Below are 24,585 nucleotides of genomic sequence, written 5' to 3' on the forward strand. Positions count from 1 at the left end.
GGCTATTGATTGCACATTTGTTGCTTCCCCAATGAAGGCCGCTAAAGGAATGGATCAGCAGATTGAGAGGTGAGCCTCCAGATAGTGATGAAGACTTTGCAAGCAATGTCACGACGCCAGGCAAAGCCTCAGACAATGCAAGGTAAATGCAGCTCATCATTCTCCATAGGAAACCCATTTATTGTTGTTGAACGTTGTCCTATATTAGACATCACTGTCAGTTCAAGTGATAATGAATTGATATAATCAATATACAGTGGTGTGAAAGTCTTTGTTCTCATCGTGATGTGTAGTTTTTTTCATTGAAGGAGAATAAAAGTCTGCAATAGTGATTCCCCCCCTCACCTTGTTAAAATATAACTCTGGTTTATTATACTTGAGTTCAATTTCTGATGCCACATTCCGGCCTGATACTGCCACCCCTATTCTCAATCAACAGATCACTTAAATAGGACCTCCATGGCAAATTAAAGTAATCCAAAAGATCCTCAAAAATGAGAAATCATGCTGAGGGCTAAAGAAATTCTGGAGCGAATGAGAAAAAGTAATTATCACGGTGGAAAATGTTGTAAAAGAATTTCTAATGCTTTGGGACTCCATTAACCCACAGTGAGACCCATTATCCACAAATGTCAAAAATCTAGAACCGTGGTGAGCCTTCCCAGGAGTGGCCGACCAACCAAATTTACTCCCAAGAGCATAGCAACAACTAATCAGAGAGGTCACAAAAGACCACACAACAACATAAAAAGAACTGCAGGCCTCACTTGCTTTAGTTACGGTCAGAGTGCATGACTCCACCATATGCAATTGGGAAAAAATCTCTCGTGTGGCAGAGTTGAAAGACAAAAACCAATGCAGACCCCCCCAAAAAATTAGGACCTCATCTCAATTTTGCTAGAAAACATATTGATCAGAATGTGCAAAAATATGCTCGTCTGACGAGACAAATGTTGATTTTTTTTTTTTGCAAGGTTTGTGACTGATTGCATTAAGAAAACATGGGTAGTGCAGAGAACCCTGTGGTGGAAGCTGAGAAAAGAAGAATGATGTGTGGCCTTTCAGAAAGATGTGAGACAGGCTCTCCATGGAGAGGAGGACCTCCCGGAAGTCTGGACTACTACAGCCAAGGTGATTGGAGAGACAGGCAGGAGAGTACTTGGTGTAGGAAAGGGGAGGGGAAGACCTGGTGGTGGAACCCCAAAATACAGGAAGTCCAACAAAAAAAGAGAATAGTGAAGAAGAAGTGGGATATTAAGAGGACCGAGGAGAGGCGACACGAATACATTGAGATGCGACGTAGTGCAAAGGTAGAGGTGGCGAAGGCTAAACAAGAGGCATATGGCAACATGTACATCAGGTTGGACACGAAAGAAAGAAAAAAGGATCTCTACAGGTAGGCCAGACAGAAGGATAGTGATGGGAAGGATGTGCAGCAGGTAAGGGTGATTAAGAATAGAGATGGAAATCTGTTGACTTGTCCCAGTTATGTGTTAGATGGAAAGAATACTTTGAGAAGTTAATGAATAAAGAAAATTAGATAGAAGGAAGAGTAGATGAGGCCAGTGTGATGGACCAGGAAGTGGCAATGATTAGTAAGGGGGAAGTTAGAAAGGCACTAAAGAGGATGGAAAATGGAAAGACAGTTGGTCCTTATGACATATCTGTGTAGGTATGGAAGTAATTTGGAGAGGTGGCTGTGGAGGTTTGACCAATTTATTCAACTGAATAATTGCAGGTGAGAAGATCCCTGAAGAATGGAGGAAAAGTGTGCCCGTTCCCATTTTTAAGAACAAAGGCATTGTTGATGTTCAGAGCTCTGGGAACTATAGAGGAATAACGATGTAACGATGATGAGCCACACAATGAAGTTATGGGAAAGAGTAGTTGAGGCTAGACTCAGGACAGAAGTATCTGCGAGCAACAGTATGGTTTCATGCGTAGAAAGTGTAGCACAGATGCATTATTTGCCTTGAGGATGCTCGTGAAAAAGTACAGAGAAGGTCAGAAGGACCGACATTGTGTCTTTGTGGATCTAGAGAAAACCTATGACAGAGTACTAAGAGAGGAACTGTGGTACTGCCTTGCGTAAGTCTGGTTTGGCTGAGAAATTTGTTTAAATAGTACAGGACATGTATGATTGCAGCAGAACAATGGTGAGGTTAGCCTTACGTGTGACAGAAGAATTTAAAATGGAGGTGGGACTGCATCAGGGATCAGTTCTGAGCCCCTTCCTGTTTGCGCTGGTAATGGATAGGCTGACAGAAGAGGTTATACTGGAATCTCCTTGGACCCTGATGTTTTCAGATGACATGGTGATCTGCAGTGAAAGCAGGGAGCAGGTGGAGGAACACTTAGAAAGATGGAGGCATTCACCGGAAAGGACAGGAATGAACATTAACCGAAATAAAAGATTATGTGCGTGAATGAGAGGGGTGGAGGAGGAAGAGTGAGGCTCCAGGGAGAAGAGATTACGAGGGTGGATGATTTCAAATACTTTGGGTCAACAATCCAGAGCAATGGTGAGTGTGGTAAGGAAGTAAAGAAAGAGGTCCAAGCGAGTTGGAACGCCTGGCGGAAGTTGTCTGGTGTGTTATATGACTGAGTCTTTGCTAGGATGAAGGGCTCAGTCGTGAGGCCAGCCATGATGTACGGATTAGACTGTGGTACTGAAAAGACAACATGAAGCGGAACTGGAGGTGGCAGAAATGAAGATAAGGAGCGAGCAGTTTGGACATTGGTCATTGAAGGGACAGCCAAAGTTAGTTGTTTTGAAGCAAGGTTTGAGATTGCAGACTTTGATAGTTTGGACATGTCCAGAGGTGAGAGACTGAGTATTTTGGTAGAAGGATGTTGAGGATGGAGCTGCCAGGCAAGAGAACAAGAGGAAGACTAAAGAGAAGGTTGATGGATGCTGTGAGGGAAGACACGAGAGCTGTTGGTGTTAAGAGAGGAAGATTCAGGAGATGGTTTTACATGGAAAGAGATGACATGCTGTGGCGACCCCTAACAGGACAAGCCTGGTTTAACTAGATGCGTAATTATTTGAATATTTAGAAGTAGATTGAGAGACTTCTTTTTGTCACCATTAGTGGAATATAAACCCCAACAGTACAATACTGTACATCTACTCTTCAATGTTTTTTCATATACAGTAGATTTATTAACTTTCTCTGTTTCTCTTAGATCAAAGTCCCGGCGCCTCACTGGTAGTGAAGTATTTCCTGGAGATGGTTATACCAAACAAAAGCAACAGAAGGAGCTGAGTCACTATGAGCTGAACCAGGTTTGAAAATGACCCTGACACACCCTCTATTTCTTCAGTTGTTTAAGATGCTGTGGATTTGTTATTTTTTCTGTTTATAAAGGTCCTTATGTGTGTGTAGTTCACTTAATGTAACGTATGCAGTAAGTGCCGTTAATAACTGAATGTCTGTAACAATTAGTTGATGAGTCATGATGTCGACAATTGAAGTAGTTTATATTTTTAACTTCATTACTGCAAGCGTTAATGTTATGCCATGCACCACACTGCCCCTCAGAAGTCAAGACATACACAGCAGGAACAGAAATCAGGGCTCACTATGATCCCTATTTGCCAACCCCAGTTCCGTCAAGAAGCTCAAAAGTGTTGTGGAAGTGCATGTGGTGAAACGAGAATTGATCTTACTTTACTATACAGTGACAAAAAATGATAGCTTTAATGATATTACACTTGAAAAGTATCCATCCATCCAAACATTTTCTGAGCCACTTATCCTCATGGGCATCACGGGAGTGCTGGAGTTAATTCCAGCTGTCATCGGGCAGAAGGCAGGGCACACCCTGAACTGGTTGCCACCCAATCGCTGGGCAAATGGAGATAGACAACAGTCGCACTCACAATCACACATGGGGCAATTTAGAGTCTCCAATTAATGCATCTTTTTGGGATGTGGGATGAAATCTGAGTGCCGGCAGAAAACCCACGTCGGCACAGTGAAAACATGCAAACTCCACACAGGCGGAAACCCCTGTTCTCAGAAATGTGAGGCCATAGCTGCTCCACCATTCCGCCCCTTGAAAGATATCATACATATTTATTATTTGAGATTATTCCTTTTTTTTTAGTTTTTTTTTTTACTTGAACTATTCAAACATATAATCATGTTTAAGTTTTTTATTTCTGAATTAAAAAAAAAAAAGTTATTGAAGTTATTTTTCAGGATATTCTCGTCAATCCACCCGTCCATCCTTTTTCTACCGCTTGTCCAAGTTCTGTTCACGGGGATAGTATCTTAAGTAGGGAAGCCCAAAGTTCCATATCCACAGCTACTTCATCCAGCTCTTCCGGGGAAATTCTCAGGCGTTCCCAGGCCAGCTGAGAACTCTAGTTTGTCCTGGGCTGTCCCCGAGGTCTGCCTGGAGCACCATACCTGCGAGTCATCCGAATCAGATGCCCCAGCCACTTCATCTTGCTCCTCTCAAAGTATAGGAGCAGTGGCTCTACTTAGAGGTCCTCTCGGATGACCCAGCCTCTCACTCAATCTCTAAGAAACATCCTTTGGGCTGCTTGTATCTGGGATTTTGTTCTTTTAGTCATGACCCACAGCTCGTGACCAAAGGTGAGGATATGAACTTAGATTGACGAGTAGATTGAGAGCTTCGCCTTTTTTGTTTTTTAGCTCCTCCTTTACCAGAACGGACCAATAAAAGTCTGCATCATTTGCAGACACTGCACCAATATGCCTGTGGCGTTCCATTCTTCCCTCACTCGTGAACAAGATCCCATGATACCGGAACTCCTCCACTTGGGGCTGTATCTCATCCCTGACCTGGAGAGAGCATGCCATCCTTTTCTGACTGAGAACCATGGTCTCAGTTATGGAGGTCCTGATTCCCATCCCTGCACACTCAGCTGTGAACCAACCGCTCCAGTTAGAGTTGGAGATTACGGCTCGATGAAGGCAACAGAACCACGTCATCTACAAAATGGAGAGATGCAGTAATGATGCCACCAAACAGGCTGTGCCTAGAAATTCTGTCCATAAAAGCTATGAACAGAATCAGTGATAAAGGGCAACCTCACCAGAAACAAGTCCGATTTACTGTCAGCAATGTGGACCAAACTCTGACACTGGTCATACAGTAACCGACTTCATAACCACAACCCCAGAGGGAGGAAAGTCTGCCCAAGAGACCCCAAACTATGCTTCCTCATGAAAAGGCGTGTCGGTGGAATTAAGGAGGTTTTCAATGTATTCTCCCCACCAACTCAAAATGTCCCGGGTTGAGTTCAGCATCACCCCATCTGCCAGATGTTCCCAGCAGACCCTCACAATATGTTTAAGGTCTGCCACATTGGACTGGAATTTTCCCCCAGCATCTGAGCCAGCTCACCCACAAGGTGGTTGACACCTCTGTATTCTGTTCACCCGAGTCTCCAAGACATGCAGCCGCAAATCCGTTGACACAACCCCAAAGTCGATCATCAAAGTGCAACATAGGGTGTCTTGGTCCAGTTTGCATGTGTGTATAACCTTATTCTTGAACATGGTGTTCGTTACAGATGATCTGCAATGAGCAATAACACAACACCACTTGGGTTCTGATCAGGGGGGCCGTACCTCCTAATCTCTCCTTTCCCGGTCTTTACCAACGTGTGCATTTAAATCCCCTGGCAGAACAATAGAGTCTCCAGCGGCAGTAATCTCCAGCACTCCCTCTGAGGCAGGGATGTCAAATTTACGGCCTCCGGGCATGATCCGGCCCGCAAACTCGTTTAATCTGCCCTGCGAAATGATTTTATAAAGTATAAATTATAAAGTATAAAACGATGACATGACATAAAAATGAGCTGTTTTTATTTTTTATTTTTTTGCTGTTCTGCGTCTATTCGATGCTGCAAAAACAATTGTGTTCCAGTGCCTTCCGTTGGGAAGCGCTACCAATCAATACAAGTCAAAACTAATAGGAATTCAAACTGTTTTTTCCCCTCTGGAAATTAAGTCATGAAATTCTTGATCAGCAAAGTACTATTTTCTGCCTTGTGCTGTTGTTGGGACACACCCTCACATCCCGCTGGTCCAATTAGTATTAGTAATATAAACTGTAGACTATCACACAATTTGTCACTTTAAACTGCTCACTTCGCACAATTGTCATTGGACCGGTCTATAACGGGTAAGGGCACTCTGTACAAGCTTAACATAATGTGGGACATTGACGCACTTTTAACTGCTCTAAACGAAGGCCCTGCATGATGCACATCTGTGACTCTTATATTTCCTATTAACTGAATGTCTCTTGTTCTTTGTTCTTGTTAGTAGTTTTTGTGTTCTGAATATCGTATCAGGGCACCACCGATTGCCGGAGACAAATTCCTTGTGTGTTGTGACATATTTGGCCATTAAAGCTGACTCTGATTCTGGTTTATACCGGGGCAGAGTAATTCGGTCAAGCGCGCAGTCCAGATGAACTGCTTTGTGTACTGCCCGCGCTATTGATTTCAGATTCTATGGTACTTTTAAAGTATGCTCATTGAAAAGAGAAGAAAAGTAGACAGAATGTAGCATGTTCCAAGAAAAATCGGTATTCTCCTATTTATTCACGGAAGTGAATGGGAACTCTGTACGACTCTTTAGTGTGTTGTTACGTGCTAATTTAGACTGGAATCCCCAAGCTAAAACCAGCAAAATATGACAAAGCAGTTGTATTCCATTTAATTTAATCACACACACAACAAAACACAACACAACAATAATATAACAACTAACACAGAATAGAAGTTCAAAGACTCAGTAGTTGAGCCAAGCTATGAAAAGTCACCAGAGTTGAACAACTAGGCAAATGTTCTTTCCAGCGAATATTCCAAGTCAACAAATGTCCAGGGATGTCCAGGAATGAAACGCAGAATGCAGTGTGGCGTGTACTTGTCTACTTGTCCAAAGAGTGGTGGTAAGAAGCTCTGTTGACAGTCCTTCTCAGTCTTTTTATATAAGCACACCTTGGAACATTCCAGAATTCCACATCGCAAAAGAACCGCATCATAATAACATAAAAGTATGAAAGGAAAATAAAAAACAAAAATACACACACGTTACATTCTCCCCCTGAAGGAAAAGAAAGTTACAGAGAAACTTTCTGTTGTAATACAACTAAGCAACACAAAACAAGACAAAACAGAATAGAAAATAGAATAAACAGAAAATAAAGAAATGAAAACAGAGAAAAATACAACAGAAGTACCAAACATCAAACAAAACTTTACACCCTGGAGAGTGATGCAGCGCGTGCAGTAGCCTTCATCCAAGCACCGGCCGTGCCCTACAACATGCCCCAGGAATTCAACCTGGGCCTTTCCAATCTCGCACTTTGCAAGGTGGACAGTCTGTTTCCCTGCCGACAGTCTCGAAGAACTCCTGAATCCTCTTAAATGGCAGAAACGATGACATCATCCATGTAGGCTTTGACACTTTCCAGACCCAATGTCACATTGTTGACGAGCCATTGGAATGTTGCTGGGGCATTCTTCAAGCTGAACAGCATCACTTTGTATTGATACAGTTCGTCAGGTGTAGCGAATGCCGCAATCGTCTTTGAACGGACCATGAGCGGCACCTGCCAGAAGCCCTTCAGAAGGTCCAACTTACTCACGTATGTAGCTTGACTGACATGATCAATGCAATCATCCACTCTCGGCAGAGGGTAGCAGTCATCTCGTGACAGTGCATTGACAGTTTTCATGTTAGTGCAGGAGCACCAACCACCACCAAGTACACTCGGTGAACTCCATGGACTGTCACAGGATTCAATAATGTCACTGTCCAGCATGTACTGCACCTCATTCCGCAGAATCTCGGTCTTCGCAGGATTCATTCGATATGGGTGTTGTTTCACAGGCACAGCATCACTCACATCTATGTCATGACTAATCAGGCATGTGCGGCTAGGCACATCTGGAAACAGGTGAGAAAACTAAAAAAACAGACGTGACATTTTAGCTTTCTGGTCAGCTGACAAATGTCAAATTGTCAAGGTGAGCTATCATATCAGAATTGCACCTCTTGCATCTCTGTGAAGCATTGCCACTCAAATCCTTCAACTTGACATAGCTAACATCATCATCATCAACATTGTCATTGACGCCTGCATCATCATCAACTGTACAATCAGTAACTGGGGAGGAGAGTGTTGTTGTTGTGTTGTTGGGGGTCTTATTGATAGGAACTATCGTAGTTGAAAAGGAGCAAATTATGCCTCTTTCCTTATTTATATATTTTTAAGTACAAGAACTTTAACTTTCTACTTCTGATGAATGATTATTCACAGTTCCCTTGTTATGGTTTAACATGAACACAAAACTAAACTTAAACACTAACCTCAATTAAACACAATTGTTAAAATCCAGAGTTTTGCCTTCATTTTAATTTGCCCTGTCATAGATAACCATCTCAGGATTGGTGACAAGCTGAAAAGTTGAATAGGCTATTACTCCATCAAAATTGTAAATATGTCAACTCATCACAAAAATCATCTTGTCTATCAGTGATCATTCATGGCAGCCCTGAATCCAAAAAAAATCTAAAAACTGTTGAATTTGGTGATGGGGAGCATATCATTTCTGCTCTCACATTGAAATTCAAGTGATTACTTTGTAGTTGCTGCATAACTTTGTTTCTAATGTGTAGAGCCAACACTTCAAAAGCAATGGGAAGAAATGTCAAGATTCATCTTATTTAAAGAAAGGAACCAATGAAAATGGATTCACCAACCAGCAGGTCAACATTTTTTCAGTATGTTTCTTTTAAAATTTATTATTTGACCTTGATTAGATTTTTTTTTTGTTTTTAATTTTGTTTTGTTTTCTCGTCGATAGTCATTTCATTTACTATTTGTGCAGAAAGAAGATAAATGGCTTCATCCTAGAAGACTACAAGATAGATTTGAGAAAGGTATGGACATCTAGATCAGAGCACCTTCAATGATCAATGTTGGATGGGTTTGAAAGTTCCCAATCCTGGCTGATAAAAGTAATGAAGGAAGACTCTAAGGTTGAAAATCCTTTGAAAAAAAACAAAACAAAAAATAAAGCTTCAAATACAGTGGTACCTCTACTTACAAAAGTCTCTACTAACGAAAGGTTCAGGTTACGAAAATCCTCCCCAGAAAATTTTGTGTCTGGTTACCAAAGAAATTCAGGATACGAAGGGGGGGGAGACGGCGCTGGATTCCACCGAACATCAACAGCCTGTACTGTATCTTGGTTTAAAAGCGACACAACAGAGCTGCTCTCCAATTGACCACCGCTGGAGCATCTTCCAGGCATCCCATTGGCGAGGAGAGATGTCGATCTTGAGCCATGATATGCTTCCTGTCTCGTGTTTTATGTGGCGCAATAGAGCTGCTCCTCCATTGACTATCACGTAGCATCTTCCTGGCATCGCATCCCTTCATTGGCTAGGAGCGAGGTCAAATTTTATTTTATTTTTTTGTCAGAAGGAAGCACCTAAATCTTTACCCGTGACGCACTTCCTGTATCCCTGTCACTGAATCCATTGTCGTACGGGCTGGCTTGGAACGGATTAGGCTATTTACATGTAAAATGCATTTCTACTTACGAAAGCTTCACGTTTCGAAACGACTTCCGGAACAGATTAATTTCATAAGTGAAGTACCACTATAGTAATGTCTCTTCCCAAATCCTCACTGAGTATTGTTAAAAGGTAAGGTGGTGTAACAATTAACAAACTTTCCCCTGTCCAATCTTTTTTGGAACAAGTTGCAGGCATCAAATTTTAAATGCATGAATATTTTTTTTATTTTTTAATCACTTTGAATATTACATTTCTTGTCTTTGAAGTGTATTCAATCCAATCAAGGTTGGAAATTATTTGGAAATCGTTGCTTTCTGTTTTTAACAACAAATATAACAAATACAATTATTATTTACTGCTTTACTAATATAAATATAATTGTTTACAATTGAGTGTGTGAAGTTCTAGGAGTTGGACAGCTGAGCTAGGTGTAAATAATTACTTGTCAAAAATGTATTAATTTGACAAATAATGTCATTGATTGATTACAATGACAGAAAATAAAAATAAAATACAAATTTTTGATCGCATTTTGCTCTTCATATTTTACCGTGAACCCCGACAATTTGCTGTTCCCTATTCATGAACTCACAAATTCCCTTTTTTTTCCTCACCTATCTTGAAGTATTAGCTGGAACTATTAGCTGGAAAGCTCAACTATTTCTCCTATTTCAACAATTATTTGGTGTTATTTCTATAACTCTTCAAGATAAAGGATGGTGCCAAGGCAAATTGGAAAGTACTCGTGGATCTTCATTTTAATTAACTAAAATGGAGGTGGGGGGTCTTCCATTAAATCAGATTCCCCATTAGATTAAAGCACTTTTTTCATGGTCTGAAAACAGATAATGTTGTAAACAATGATTGAGAATAGCTTTAAAATATTTGAAAAGTTTTCACGGTTATCTAAACTAGTGTATGTGGGGGTGGGATATTTGGTTTCAACTGTACACTATTTTCTTATAAAAGGCAATATCAAATTATCATTAAGGCATTCATCTTAAAAGGAAATCTTAGGTTTAGGTTTGTGGTTTATCCACAGTTTAAACTATTATGTAGAAAATGATTTTATTTTTTAAAATTAGGAACAAGGTGTTTTTTTTCCACTTAACTCCAATGCTCGGTCCCTATCCCTTGGGAAAAGCAGGAGTTTACTTTATTTCTCTTCATCAACAAAATCTATATTAACCAGCTGTCAAAACTTTTTTAATTGATTAAATGAGATTAACCAATAACAAAGTCTCTAATTAAATCTTATTTTGTTATGCAGAAAAATGTTCTTCTCCTACGAGTGTGATTTCCAATACTAGAGTGTAAATGAACTTTTCTTTGTACAGATGGCCCTCCATGCAGCTCTTGTGATGGTCAACAGACTGCCCACCAAAAAGATTTGGAGGATCTCCTGTCGTCTAAATCTTTCCTCAGTTTTAAATTTGACAAAGATGCTATTATGAGATGTTTTGACTTCTGACATTAGAGACAAAGTCTTTCCTGTGTTATGATCCAACGTGGCCATCTGAGAACTTTTTTTACTTATCCTGGGCACACACAAAAGGGTGTCAAGGATTGTGTCCTTCTTATTTGTTTCCGATTTGTTTTACACACTATCATATTTAGCGTACAAAAATGTTTCCTCCAACAACCTTCACTTGGTCTGAACTTCAGGGTCAGACATTTCTGTTTAGTGTTGTGTAGAATCTGCCATGAAATTATTACACATATACACACGTGTGTGTGTGTGTGTGTGTGTGTGTGTGTGTGTGTGTGTGTGTGTGTGTGTGTGTGTGTGTGTGTAAATCCAAGTTTCTGTTCTGTTTTTGAACACTTGGTATCAAGTTAAGAGGGCTTCCTCCCAAATCTTGAAAGATTTTATCCAGCAACATAGAATGTGATGCGTTTTAATAAACAAGTGCAGTTTGTCTTATTTTTAAAGTTATATCAACCCAACATTTTATTGTGTAGAGGTTTATGGTTAGCATTACTCAAATTAATTAAAATGAATGAACGATAAGAATGAAATACATAACGAACATTTTTAAAGTCACAGTAAATGATCTGTGTCCAAAATTAGTCATCCAATTTTTATCTTACCTGGAATTTTGCTGGTTTCCAAGACAAATGACGTCATGATTTTATTTAGGATTTTGGAGGGCACTTGACATTTATGCCATATTTGTCAGTGGTCTGCCCCCAGAAATATTTTAAATAAAATACAGTGCATTGATTTTTATGAACTCAAGCCACACGTCTTGATGTTCTGACTGAAATGTGTACCACTGTGTACTTGTTTAGTTGAAATTTTATAGCTGTCCAATGCTGCCAACCAAAGGGTTCCACTATGCTGGTTAGGTTAAAAAAAAAAAAAAGGGGGGGGGGTTGCCACAATCACCTCTTAGACTCACAAGGTTAAACTTCCTAAAATAATACGTCTTGCATTAAAGCCACAACTATTTCCATTCTCATGTGCTGAAACTAAGTTGTCAGTTCATCTTTTACTTTCGGCTTGTCCCGATAGGGGTCGCCACAGCGTGTCATCTTTTTCCATCTCTGCCTATCTTCTGCGTCTTCCTCTCGAACCCCAACATCCCTCATGTCTTCCCTCACCACATCCATAAACGTTCTCTTTGGTCTTCCTCTCGCTCTTTTGCCTGGCAGCTCCATCCTCAGCACCCTTCCACCAATATACTCACTCTCTCGCCTCTGAACACGTCCAAACCATCGAAGTCTGGTCTCTCGAATCTTATCTCCAAATCATCCAACTTTGGCTGTCCCTCTAATGAGCTCATTTCTAATCCTATCCAACCTGCTCACTCTGAGCGAGAACCTCAACATCTTCATTTGTACTACCTCCAGTTCTGCTTCCTGTTGTTTCTTCAGTGCCACCGTCTCCAATCTGTACACTGTTTTGTAAACATTGCCCTTTGTCCTAGCAGAGACTCTTATCACATAACACACCATACACCTTCCGCCAGCTGTTCCAACCTGCTTGGACCCGTTTCTTCACTTCCTTAACACACTCACCATTGCTCTGGATTGTTGACCCTAAATATTTGAAGTCGTCCACCCTCGCTATCTCTTCTCCCTGTAACCTCACTCTTCCCCCTCCACACCTCTCATTCACGCACATATATTCTGTTTTACTTCGGATAATCTTCATTCCTCTCCTTTCCAGTGCATGTGTCCATCTTTTCCAGTCTAACCTCATCTGTCAGCCTATCCATTACCACTGCAAGCAGGAAGGGGCTCAGAGCTGATCCCTGATGCAGTTCCACCTCCACCTTAAATTCTGCTGTCACACCTAAGGCACACCTCACCATTGTTCTGCTGCCATCATACATGTCCTGTATTATTTTAACATACTTCTCTGCCATACCAGACTTACGCATGCAGTACCACAGTTCCTCTCTTGGTACTCTGTCATAGGCTTTTTCTAGATCCACAAAGACACAATATAGCTCCTTCTGACCTTCTCTGTACTTTTCCACGAGCATCCTCAAGGCAAATAATGCATCTGTGGTACTCTTTCTAGGCATGAAACCATACTTCTGTCCTGAGTGTAGCCTCTTCACTCCTCCTCTCCACGACTCTTTCCCATAACTTCATTCTGTGGCTCATCAACTTTATTCCTCCATAATTCCCACAGCTCTGAACATCGCCTTTGTTCTTAAAAATGGGAACTAGAACACTTTTCCTCCATTCTTTAGGCATCTTTTCGCCCGCTAGTATTCTGTTGAATAAGTTGGTCAAAAACTCCACAGCCATCTCTCCAAATTGCTTCCATACCTCCACCGGTATGTCATCAGGACCAACTGCCTTTCCATTTTTCATCCTTTGTGGTGCATTTCTTACTTCTCCTTTACTAATCATTGGCACTTCCTGGTCCTTCACACTTGCCTCTTCAACTCTTCCTTCTCTCTCATTTTCTTCATTCATCAACTTCTCAAAGTATTCTTTCCATCTATTTAGCACACTACCGACACCAGTCAACACATTTCCATCTCTATCCTTAATCACCCTTACCTGCTGCACATCCTTCCCATCTCTATCCCTCTGTCTGGCCAACCTGTAGAGATCCTTTTCTCCTTCTTTCGTGTCCAACCTGGTGTACATGTCTTCATATGCCTCTTGTTTAGCCTTTGCCACCTCTACCTTTTCCCTACGTTGCATCTCGATGTACTCCTTTCGCCTCTCCTCAGTCCTCTCAGTGTCCCACTTTTTCTTCGCTAATCTCTTTCCTTGTATGACTCCCTGTATTTTGGGGTTCCACCACCAAGTCTCCTTATCCCCTTTCCTACCAGATGACACACCAAGTACTCTCCTGCCTGTCTCTGATTACCTTGGCTGTCGTTGTCCAGTCTTCAGGGAGCTTCTGCTGTCCATCGAGAGCCTGTCTCACCTCTTTCCGAAAGGCCGCACAACATTCTTCCTTTCTCAACTTCCACCACATGGTTCTCTGCTCTACCTTTGTCTTCTTAATCTTCCTACCCACCACCAGAGTCATCCTACACACCACCATCCTATGCTGTCGCATTACACTCTCCCCTACCACTACTTTACAGTCAGTAATCTCCTTCAGATTACATCGTCTGCACAAAATATAATCCACCTGCGTGCTTCTACCTCCGCTCTTGTAGGTCACTATATGTTCCTCCCTCTTCTGGAAATAAGTGTTCACTACAGCCATCTCCATCCTTTTTGCAAAGTCCACCACACCATCTGTCCCTCAAAGTTCCTTTCCTGGATGCCGTACTTACCCATCACTTCTTCATTGCCCCTGTTTCCTTTACCAATATGTCCATTACAATCTGCACCAATCACAACTCTCTCGCTGTCTGGGATGCTCAGAACTACTTCATCTAGTTCCTTCCAGAATTTCTCTTTCAACTGTAGGTCACATCCTACCTGTGGGGCATAGCTGCTCACCACATTATACATAACACCCTCAATTTCAAATTTTAGTCTCATCACTCGATCTGATACTCATTTCACCTCCCAGACATTCTTAGCCAGCTATTCCTTTAAAATAACCCCTACTCCATTTCTCTTCCCATCTACTCCGTGGTAGAATAATTTAAACCCTGCTCCTAAACTTCTCGCCTCCCTACCTTTCCACCTGCTCTCTTGGATGCACAGTACATCAACCTTTCTCCTAATCATCATGTCAACCAACTCCTGGGCTTTTCCTGTCATAGTCCCAACATTCAAAGTCCCTACACTCAGTTGTACGATCTGTGCATTCCTGTTTTTCTTCTGATGACGGATTCGGTTTCCTCCTCTTCTTTGTCTTCGACCCACAGCAGCTGAATTCCCACCGACGCCCTGCAGGTTAGCAGTGCCGGGGCCACGCGTTGTTAACCCGGGCCACGACCGATCCGGTATGGGATTCTTGAGATGAACGCTCATATTTGTTTGGCACAATTTTTACGCCGGATGCCCTTCCTGACGCAACCCTCTGCATTTATCCGGGCTTGGGACCGGCTTACAGATTGCACTGGTTTGTGCTCCCATAGGGCTGCATTTAATGAGCCCCTTTATATCCATCCTGCTCACTCTTAGAGAGAACCTTAACATCTGCATTTCGGCCACCTCCAGTTCTGCTTCCTATTGTCTCTTCAGTGCCACAGTTTTACCCGTACATCATGGCTGGCCTCACCACTGTTTTATAAACTTTGCCTTTCATCCCAGCAGAAACTTTTCTGTCAAATAACACACCAGACATCTTCTGCCAGCTGTGCCAACCGGCTTGGACCCGTTTCTTCACTTCCTTACCACACTCACCATTGCTCTGGATTGTTGACCCCAAATATTTGAAGTCATCCACCTTTGCTATCTCTTCTCCCTGGAGCCTCACTCTACCCCCTCCACCTCTCTCATTCACGCACATATATTCTGTTTTACTTCGGCTAATCTTCATTCCTCTCCTTTCCAGTGCATGTGTCCATCTTTTCCAGTCTAACCTCTTCTGTCAGCCTATCCATTACCAGCGCAAACAGGAAGGGGCTCAGAGCTGATCCCTGATGCAGTTCCACCTCCACCTTAAATTCTGCTGTCACACCTAAGGCACACCTCACCATTGTTCTGCTGCCATCATACATGTCCTGTATTATTTTAACATACTTCTCTGCCATACCAGACTTACGCATGCAGTACCACAGTTCCTCTCTTGGTACTCTGTCATAGGCTTTTTCTACATCCACAAAGACACAATATAGCTCCTTCTGACCTTCTCTGTACTTTTCCACGAGCATCCTCAAGGCAAATAATGCATCTGTGGTACTCTTTCTACGGATGAAATCATACTGTTGCTCGCAGATACTTCTGTCCTGAGTCTAGCCTCCACTACTCTTACCCATAACTTCATTGTGTGGCTCATCATCGTTACATCGTTATTCCTCTATAGTTCACACAGCTCTGGACATCAACAGAAAAAATGGGAACGGGCACACTTTTCCTCCATTCTTCGGGCATCTTCTCACCCGCAATTATTTAGTTGAATAAGTTAGTCAGAACTCCACAGCCACCTCTCCAAATTGCTTCCATACCTCTACAGGTATGTCATCAGGACCAACTGACTTTACACTTTTCATCCTTTGGATTGCCTTTCTAACTTCCCCCTTACTAATCATTGTCACTTCCTGGTCCTTCACACTTGCTTCTTCTACTCTTCCTTCTCTCTCATTTTCTTTATTCATCAATTCTCAAAGTATTCTTGCCATTTATTTAGCACACTACTGGCACGAGTCAACACATTTCCATCTCTATCCTTAATCACCCTTAGCTGCTGCACATACTTCCCATCTCGATCCCCCTGTCTGGCCAACCTGTAGAGATCCTTTTCTCCTTCATTGTGTACATCTCATCCTATGCCTCTTGTTTAGTCTTTGCCACCTCTAACTTTGCCCTATGTTGCATCTCAATGTATTCCTTCCGCCTCTCCGCAGTCCTCTCACTGTCCCACTTCTTTCACACCAAGTACTCTCCTGCCTGTCTCTCTGATCACCTTGGCTGTAGTAGTCCTTTCTTCTGGGAGCTCCCCCTGTCCATCAAGAGCTTGTCTCACCTCTTTCCGAAAGGCCGCACAACATTCTGCCTTTCTCAGCTTCCGCCACATGGTTCTCTGCTCTACCTTTGTCTTCTTAATCATCCTACACACTACCATCCTATGCTGTCGAGCTACACTCTCCTCTACCACTACCTTACAGTCAGTACCCTCCTTCAGATTACATCATCTGCACACAATAGTAATAGTAAAAAAGTAGCTGAATTTCCACCGAAGCCCTGCAGATTAGCCGTGACGGGGGCGGGCGTTGTTAACCTGGGCCGCATCCAATCCGGTATGGGATTCTGGAGATCAACATTCACATCTCAGATTGCATTGGCTTGTGCCCCCATAGGGCTGCATGAAACTAAGTTGTCACTGTTTTTATATAAATACTTTGATGCAAAAGTTATTCGCCTACCTGTTTAGACTGACATTATTTTGAGTGATAGTACAAATAGACTTATGGAAAAATGGTCATATATTCCAATCAACACATTTATTATGGAAAACTGTCTCAGAAGAGTTTAAACTGTTATAACTTGAAAGGGGGAACTTGTCATAATAAATCCGACGGACTAAGAGTAGGATGTAGTTTAAATTATTTGATTCAAGGGAGGTGAGCGAATACTTTTGGCAAAGTAGAGGATGTTATACATTTCATTTGAAATGATTGCATTTGAATGTGAGATGCATAATCTCTTAAAATGTTTGTTAGTGTTTATTAGCATTTGTACAGATTGTGCGTTTATCAATGAACTGTGGTTTAAGTTCACAATGTCAAATGTTAATAAAATCATTTTCTGAACTTTTTGGATAATTTATTATATAGTATAAGTGTCATTGAGGGGTGTGACATCACGGGTGTATTTGATTAACGGATATCCATGATTGAATTTTTAAGATGTTGCCTTGCCACAAAGAAGGACTGAGAGCTTGAGATGAGGATCAAGTATATGAACACTTTTGAAATAAAATTTCAGCAGAAATGGGGAATGAAAGGATCTTAAAGAGCGGGTGACATCCCGATAAACATTCTAAAATGGATATTGTATGGAAAAATACATATAACAGTATTCACTTCAATGTGTCTATACAAAAAAAAAGTGAGCGGAGAGCGCATGCACAAAGTTACATGATTGAGTGTCCCTCGACATCCAAGTGGTCACCATATTAGTCGCGTCATCTGTCCTTGACGTCATCGTCACTTCCGCCGTTGAAAACGCGCAGTGCCTGCTACTATGGAAGCCGAACAACAGAGATATTCAGATTTTTCCGACGCCCGTTCTGACACCGAAGCTCTTTTCGAAAAGGACAACACCACACAACCAACTAACCGGGCAATATTACACTATTGTTTCGAGCCATATTCAGATGATATGCCATCACGGCAAACCGCATCTTGTCCGATCCACTTCCGCTGCGGAGATGAGCCATTGCGGCTCTTGGGGGCGCCTCTGTTTTGTACGTCACTTCCTGCTTCTTCTCAAAAACAAATCCCTGAGAGGATTTTCATGGCGGGAGTTACAAAAAGCTGTATATGTCAAAATCATGTTTTGTGGTTAAAAAAAAAACATGGGACCATATTGGCTGTGGGTTTTTCATTAATAATATACCAAAAATCATCCATTTGACGACCCTTGAGCTTTAATCACAAAAAAGTCTCCATAAACTAATGTGTAAACATTGATAGGACAGTGAGGACAAAGTGAGTATCTCTGCCAATGGTTTTCAAATTGTGGTAAGAGTATTAGAGGGAGCCCACATACAGTGAAGAAAGTAAGTATTTGAACAGCCTGCTATATTGCAAGTTCTCCCACTTAGAAATCATGGAGGGGTCTGAAATGTTCATCGTAGGGGCATGTCCACTGTGAGCGAGATAATCTAAAAAGAAAAATCCAGGATTCACAATGAAAGATTTTTTTTCACATTTATTTGTGTGATACAACTGCAAATAAGTATTTGTACACCTGAGAAAACCAATGTTAATACTTTGTTTGCAATTACAGAGGTCAAACGTTTCATGTAGTTGTTCACCACTGCAGCAAGGATTGTGGCCCACTCCTCCACACAATCTTCTCTAGATCATATTTCTGGGCTTTCACTGAGAAACACGGAGTTTCAGCTCCCTCCAAAGATTTTCTATTAGGTTTTAGGTCTGGAAGACTGGCGAGGCCACGCCAGAACCTTGATATGCTTCTTATGGAGCCACTCCTTGGTTTTCCTGGCTGTGTACTTATGGTCATTGTCATGTTGAAAGACAGAGCCACGACCCATCTTCAATGGTCTGACTGAGGGACTGAGAGAGGTCCATCCATCCATCCATCCATCCATTATCTACTGCTTTTCCGGGTCGGGTTGCGTGTGAAGTTGCTTCAGCAGGGATACCCAGACTTCCCTTTTCCCAGCCACTTCTTCCAGCTCTTCCAGAGGGACCCCGAGGCGTTCCCAAGCCAGCCGAGAGACATACTGTAGTCTCTCCAGCGTGTCCTGAGTCGTCTTCGGTGTCTTTTTCCTTTGAGACATGTCCGGAACACAACACCAGGGAGGTGTCAAGGAGGCATCTTGTAGGAATAATTGTGATCATAATTATCATACATCTGCTTCCAATAATGAAATGCTTTGCTCTGCTCTAGATAACATGCACATGAACGAACATGTAGACCTTGTTTCAAACTGTTTTGCTTGTCATCTCCTTTTTGTAACATCCATGTAAATAATTCTCCGTCACTTGTGGTAGAAGCTTGAAAATTACCTCAAACAAAACGTAATTGTCACCCTTTTCAGGGGGAAGTCAATCACCCGAGGTGAACCACTGACTCCAACCGGGGAAAAACAAATACCAGAATTGTTGAAACACAACATCTGAAAAAAATAATAATAATAATGATGTGTAAGGACTTGAAGTTTGTAGAAAGCAAATGTCCGACTAAAATAAAATTTGTGGATAACACAATATGACTTTGCTGGCCAGCTCAACATACACAAAAAATATATATAGTTAACCTGCAGGATAAAATAGGAAACACACACACAAAAACAAAACAACAACAAAAAAAGATGGACTACAGATGATGTGAAAACGGCCATAAAAGGTATCACATCTCATAAAGTTGATGTAACATAATTCGTCCAGGGAACGCAAGACTTGAGAAAATCTTACCACTTAAATGGTGTGGAAGTACAATAAATTTGTATGACAGCAAAGTACTCACAGCAATAGGGAGTTCGAGGGTTAATATCGCACACCTCTGCTAGATTTAGAAAAAAATCAAATTGTTCTGCTATTGGAAGAGCAAAATAACAATGAACCATTTGAAGAACATAGAATTGGAATGACTGCATGTTTTAAAGCAAACAGTGGCATTCCTGAAGATCACACTCCAGGGAGTGTGTATCAAGGGCAATTAAAAAATGCTCTTCATGCAAATTCAAGTAATCCTACAAAACAATGGATTGAAAAATATTGGGTTGACAAACCGACTGGCAGCCTGTAACATTACGTTAACCAAGCACTACACGCAGAAAGAGTGCTACAAAATAAGAAAAACAAAATTGACACCTTTCTGACAGAGGAAGGAGAAATTTATGGACATTTATGCCAAACATTTAATAATTGTGGCCACAGATGAGGAAGAGAGCAGCCATCTCCCCATCAAAAATGTCACAACTAATGCTCCCAAAATGCAACTTTTATTTTGCCCCGTACGTTTATTGGGAAGAGATGGCTTGCTGAAACTAGGACTGGGCTTAATTCCCTCTCTGACAGCAAAAATAGAAGTAAAAACAAAAAAAGGAATTACTGGGAGGACAGTAAAATATCTTACAAAATAGGAATCCAGCGCTCTATTATTACACCTTAGATATTCCAAACAAACCTCCCACAAGAACAGGAGATTTCTTGCTGCAAACAGCTCAAGACGCGATTGAACAACCACAAAATTACGTAGGAAGTGACTCATTGCATCTGACTACATAGTATAAGATACTGTAAACTTATAACAGCCCACACCAGACAAAATCATGATTGATAATCTGTACTCAGATGGTACATCAGTCGTGGTGGCAGGAACAAGACTGACTGACAAACTAAATGCACTACATAAGGAATGGACACCACCACACACGTCATTACAACGGGAGTGGAAGAGTTTGGGACAATTTGTTTTGGTAGTATGAAATGTTCCTGATTGGACAGAAAAAGAACCAGATTTGGATTGGGACGACTGAACTGTACAGACAATATATTATTGGACATTCTTAAACAATCTGAGACCAGATGCTGCTGTATTCACGGTGGTATCACAATCTACACAGACAATACTGGAAAAATAGAGGAACAGCGACAACTACAGGGAACACAGTGACACATGCAGAGCTACTACAAAATTTGCTCATAGCAGTTCAATTACCAAAAGAAATAGCCATATGTAAATGTGCAGTACACACATCAAATATAGACAAAGAATCATTAGGAAATGGATTTACAGATAAAACAACAAAAGAAGCAGCAGCCAAAACCTTTATGGGATTATCTGACATGTAACAAATGAAGACATACTTTGAGATGATGTGTTAAACAAAATGCAACAACAAAGTTACCAGCAGAAATAAAAATGTGGAAAAAATAAGGTACTACATTACAAAATGGGAATTTTGTCAGCACAGATACAAAAAAAAAAATTCTACGAAAACATTTTTAAGTGGGCGGCAATCTTGAACCATGGGAATTCTCAGGTCTCAACAGGGGGAATTGTAGCCCTGGTACAAAGGCATTACATGATCCATGGATTTAACTTGTATGCAAAAAAACTTTTTTTGTAGGGCTTGTTTGATCTGTGTGCGACATAATCCACAAGGGAATGTGCATCAAAAACGTGGTCAGTTTCCTCAAGGTACACATCCCTTCATCCCTCCATCTATTTTCTTAGCCGCTTATCCTCACAAGGGTCGCGGGGAGGGCTGGAGCCTATCCCAGCTGTCAACGGGCAGGAGGCAAGGTACAACCCTGACCTGGTTGCCAGCCAATTGCAGGTCACATGGAGACAAACAGCCGCACTCACAATCACACGTAGGGGCAATCTGGACACAATGATAGATTTAATCTAACTATACATACATTACAAGCACGTAAGGGTCTCATTCCATTCAAAACACTGTTTGGGAGACCATACAAATTAACAATATTTTCCACACAATGAGAGATAGACGAATGATGAAGGGGAAAAAAAAAACTCACAAGTGGGTCCCTTTCAGGAGTTATGAACAACCCCAAACAGCTTAAAAAATTGCAAAAAGGGGTACTTGAGTTCATTTGTTCATTGTAGGAAAGTTTTTGCTTTTGAAACCATTGTTAACACAAACAAAACCAATTTGTTTTTATTGGCCATTTGTAAGATAGCTGTTCTCATTCCCACTGCCAAGGTCGCTGTCGTCCGGTTACACATGGGTGTGAGACTGCTGTCATAATGGTAACTAAACAGTTAAATTATACTGTTGGGTGTTGGATGAAAAGGCTACCCGTTATTTTCATTTTTCTGTTCGAGTGGTACCTGTGGGAACCACTCAAGGTCCCACCCCAAAAAAATAGCTAAAATAAAAACAAAACAAATTGGATAACTACATACAAAAAACCTGTCCAAAAGATTGTGTTGTTTGCACAGATCCAGACAAAATACCAATGCTATTAATTGATAACGAATGAAAAAAAAAAAGTTGGGGGATTCTGTGTATCCATTAACTTCTCTTGAAAAACAAAAAAAATGTTTTCGAATGGCGTGTCACTAGGAAATTTCACATGCATCAATTTGATAGGACTAGAAACAAATTGGGAATTTTATCAGCATTGATGTGTAAAGCCATTTTTGTGCCATCGTCATGGTGGTGTGGCAGTAACTGTCTTTTTGATTTTTTTACGCCGGATGCCTTTCCTGACGCAACCCTTCTGCATTTATTCAGAGAGAGAGCTGGAGCCAATCCCAGCTAACTTCGGGCAGCGGCAGACGACACCCCGAACTGGTTGCCAGCCAGTCGCAGTGCAGATGTTGACACCATCACTGAGCGGGAATCGATCCCACACTGCCTTCACTCGAAATGTCCCTCTGAGGGAAACCCGAACTACAACGTGGCCCGCAAGAGAAATGAGTTTGACATCCGTGCACTACACCATCAGAAGAAAAAAAAAATGTAACAAGTTACTGTGCTTTAATAACCTTATTACTGCCATTTGTCTATTCATCCTATGTCTGTTTATGAATTAACATCTACTGTACATGCAGTTTTACCCGATCACTGGCGTAGACTGAGCAAGAGCTGAATGACATGGACAAAATAGCAGAAAGAAAAACGTGGATACACCTTACACACTGTAAAAGGTCATCGATGCTGAGTCACCCAAGGGGAAAGGTGAGCAAAGTCCAGCATACGGTGGGTGCCGATTTATAGTATCTGAAAATACCCGAAGGCTGGTGAAGATTTAAAAGACACTTGACTCATTTAGGGGTGACTTGGTCGACATGACTTCAAAATGGCTAAATAATATGATAGCATGTTGGGCTGTAACATTGACAGCCGTAATGATATTTTTGTTCATATGCTACTTTTGGACACCTGTCAATCTGACAAAAATACATAACACAACCAATAATTATACTCAGTCAACTATGCCTACCACACATAAGATAAAGAGGCACAACCTCATTTCAAATAACATTGGTAAACAACTATGCGGGAGTCACCAAGGCATGAGAGGAGGACTCCATGTGTGCCTCCCAGTGAATCAGTTCAGCACTTTTTCAATTCCTTGGCAGAGTCTAATTGCTGGGTATTCCATCTTTGGGCTTATGCTAAAGGAAACCCCCACTTTCTTCTCACCATTTGCCAATTTAATGCTACCTGAAACCCGAATGCCATACAAAAGAGTACGTATACTGTGGAGGGAGTATTTTAACTGAAAAAGCCTGAGGAACATTTTTTCATTATTATGATTATCTTTTTTACAAATAGGAAACAAAACTGGTTGTTATTAATGAAGAATGCAGCTAATAAGGTAAACTATAGTTACATCACATGCATGGGCCCTGGGGCACTAATGCGTGTCATTCCAACAGAAATCCCAACACAATGTACCCTGGAGGTAATGACTAAAACAACTAACACCACTTGTCAGAAATGGAAAAGTGTTTATCCAACAACTAAGGCAGTAAATGATAAACTGATATTTTCTACTCATGTTGCATTGGCTAATTTCTCCTGTGTTCGCTTTACAGGGACAGATTTTAAGGTGGGAAGTCTCAACAAAACATGGTGTCATTATATCCATCTGCAAACTGCCCCACTGCTCCCATGCAGCGATTTGTTGTGGTGGTGTGTTGGTCAAATGTTGTATGACACACTGATAAATGCAGCAGGAACGTGTACACTGGTATCACTGCTCTTATCTGTGACTGTGTTTCCATCCAAAGCAGAAGGATATACAATTGGCCGCATCCATCTTTGGACCTCCCCTTGGGTTCTCCCGAAGGCGAAGGTCCTCTTGGAAAGATGGAGATCTGACATATAGTGATGCAAATGGCATCCCAACTGCATACCAGATGAGTATAAGTCAGTTCACGAGATTGCTGCAGGATGGGAATCCATCTTGTTATGGATAACTCTGAATAAAAACGTTGACAGAATCAACTACATACATTACGATGTACAGAAACTAGGTAATTATACGGAACCAGGCTTTATTGCCATAAGGGAAAAACCAGCTGCATACTCACTCATGACTTTCCAGAACCGCATAGCTGTCGACATGCTCCTGGGCGAGAAGGGTGGCGACTGCTCAATGTTCGGTGACCAGTGTTGTTTATTCCAAATATCACAGGACCTGATGGGTCACGCACAAGAGCCATTCAAGGCCTCCGCACCCTGAACCACAAGATGAAGGAGCACTCTGGTGTAAACACATCAGCCAGGTCTGAGTGC

General features: G+C 41.5%; 1 protein-coding gene and 1 long non-coding RNA gene across 5 annotated transcripts in view; one reads left to right on the plus strand and one right to left on the minus strand.

Annotated features, from left to right (window-relative positions):
* The window catches only part of dcp2 (decapping mRNA 2), a 39,770-nt gene extending 27,802 nt beyond the window's left edge, over nucleotides 1–11,968 (plus strand). For 2 of the 4 annotated variants that reach the window (XM_061847615.1, XM_061847614.1), the window contains 5 exons: nucleotides 38–142; nucleotides 3,187–3,286; nucleotides 8,670–8,759; nucleotides 8,882–8,933; nucleotides 10,913–11,968. In XM_061847615.1, coding sequence (XP_061703599.1) covers nucleotides 38–142; nucleotides 3,187–3,286; nucleotides 8,670–8,759; nucleotides 8,882–8,933; nucleotides 10,913–11,046 — 481 coding nt within the window. In that variant the 3' untranslated portion in view covers nucleotides 11,047–11,968. Of the gene's footprint in view, nucleotides 1–37; nucleotides 143–3,186; nucleotides 3,287–8,669; nucleotides 8,775–8,857; nucleotides 8,934–10,912 lie in introns of all 4 variants that reach the window. The other 2 variants (XM_061847612.1, XM_061847613.1) reach the window with 2 other exon arrangements.
* Nucleotides 1–24,585, minus strand: part of LOC133515255 (uncharacterized) — a 58,497-nt gene that overhangs the window by 21,195 nt on the left and 12,717 nt on the right. Inside the window, exon 2 of the long non-coding RNA XR_009798993.1 lies at nucleotides 24,381–24,584. This is a non-coding gene — a long non-coding RNA (uncharacterized LOC133515255). The remainder of the gene's footprint in view (nucleotides 1–24,380; nucleotide 24,585) is intronic.

Source organism: Syngnathoides biaculeatus, chromosome 17 (assembly GCF_019802595.1).
Source record: "Syngnathoides biaculeatus isolate LvHL_M chromosome 17, ASM1980259v1, whole genome shotgun sequence".
Taxonomy (NCBI): domain Eukaryota; kingdom Metazoa; phylum Chordata; class Actinopteri; order Syngnathiformes; family Syngnathidae; genus Syngnathoides; species Syngnathoides biaculeatus.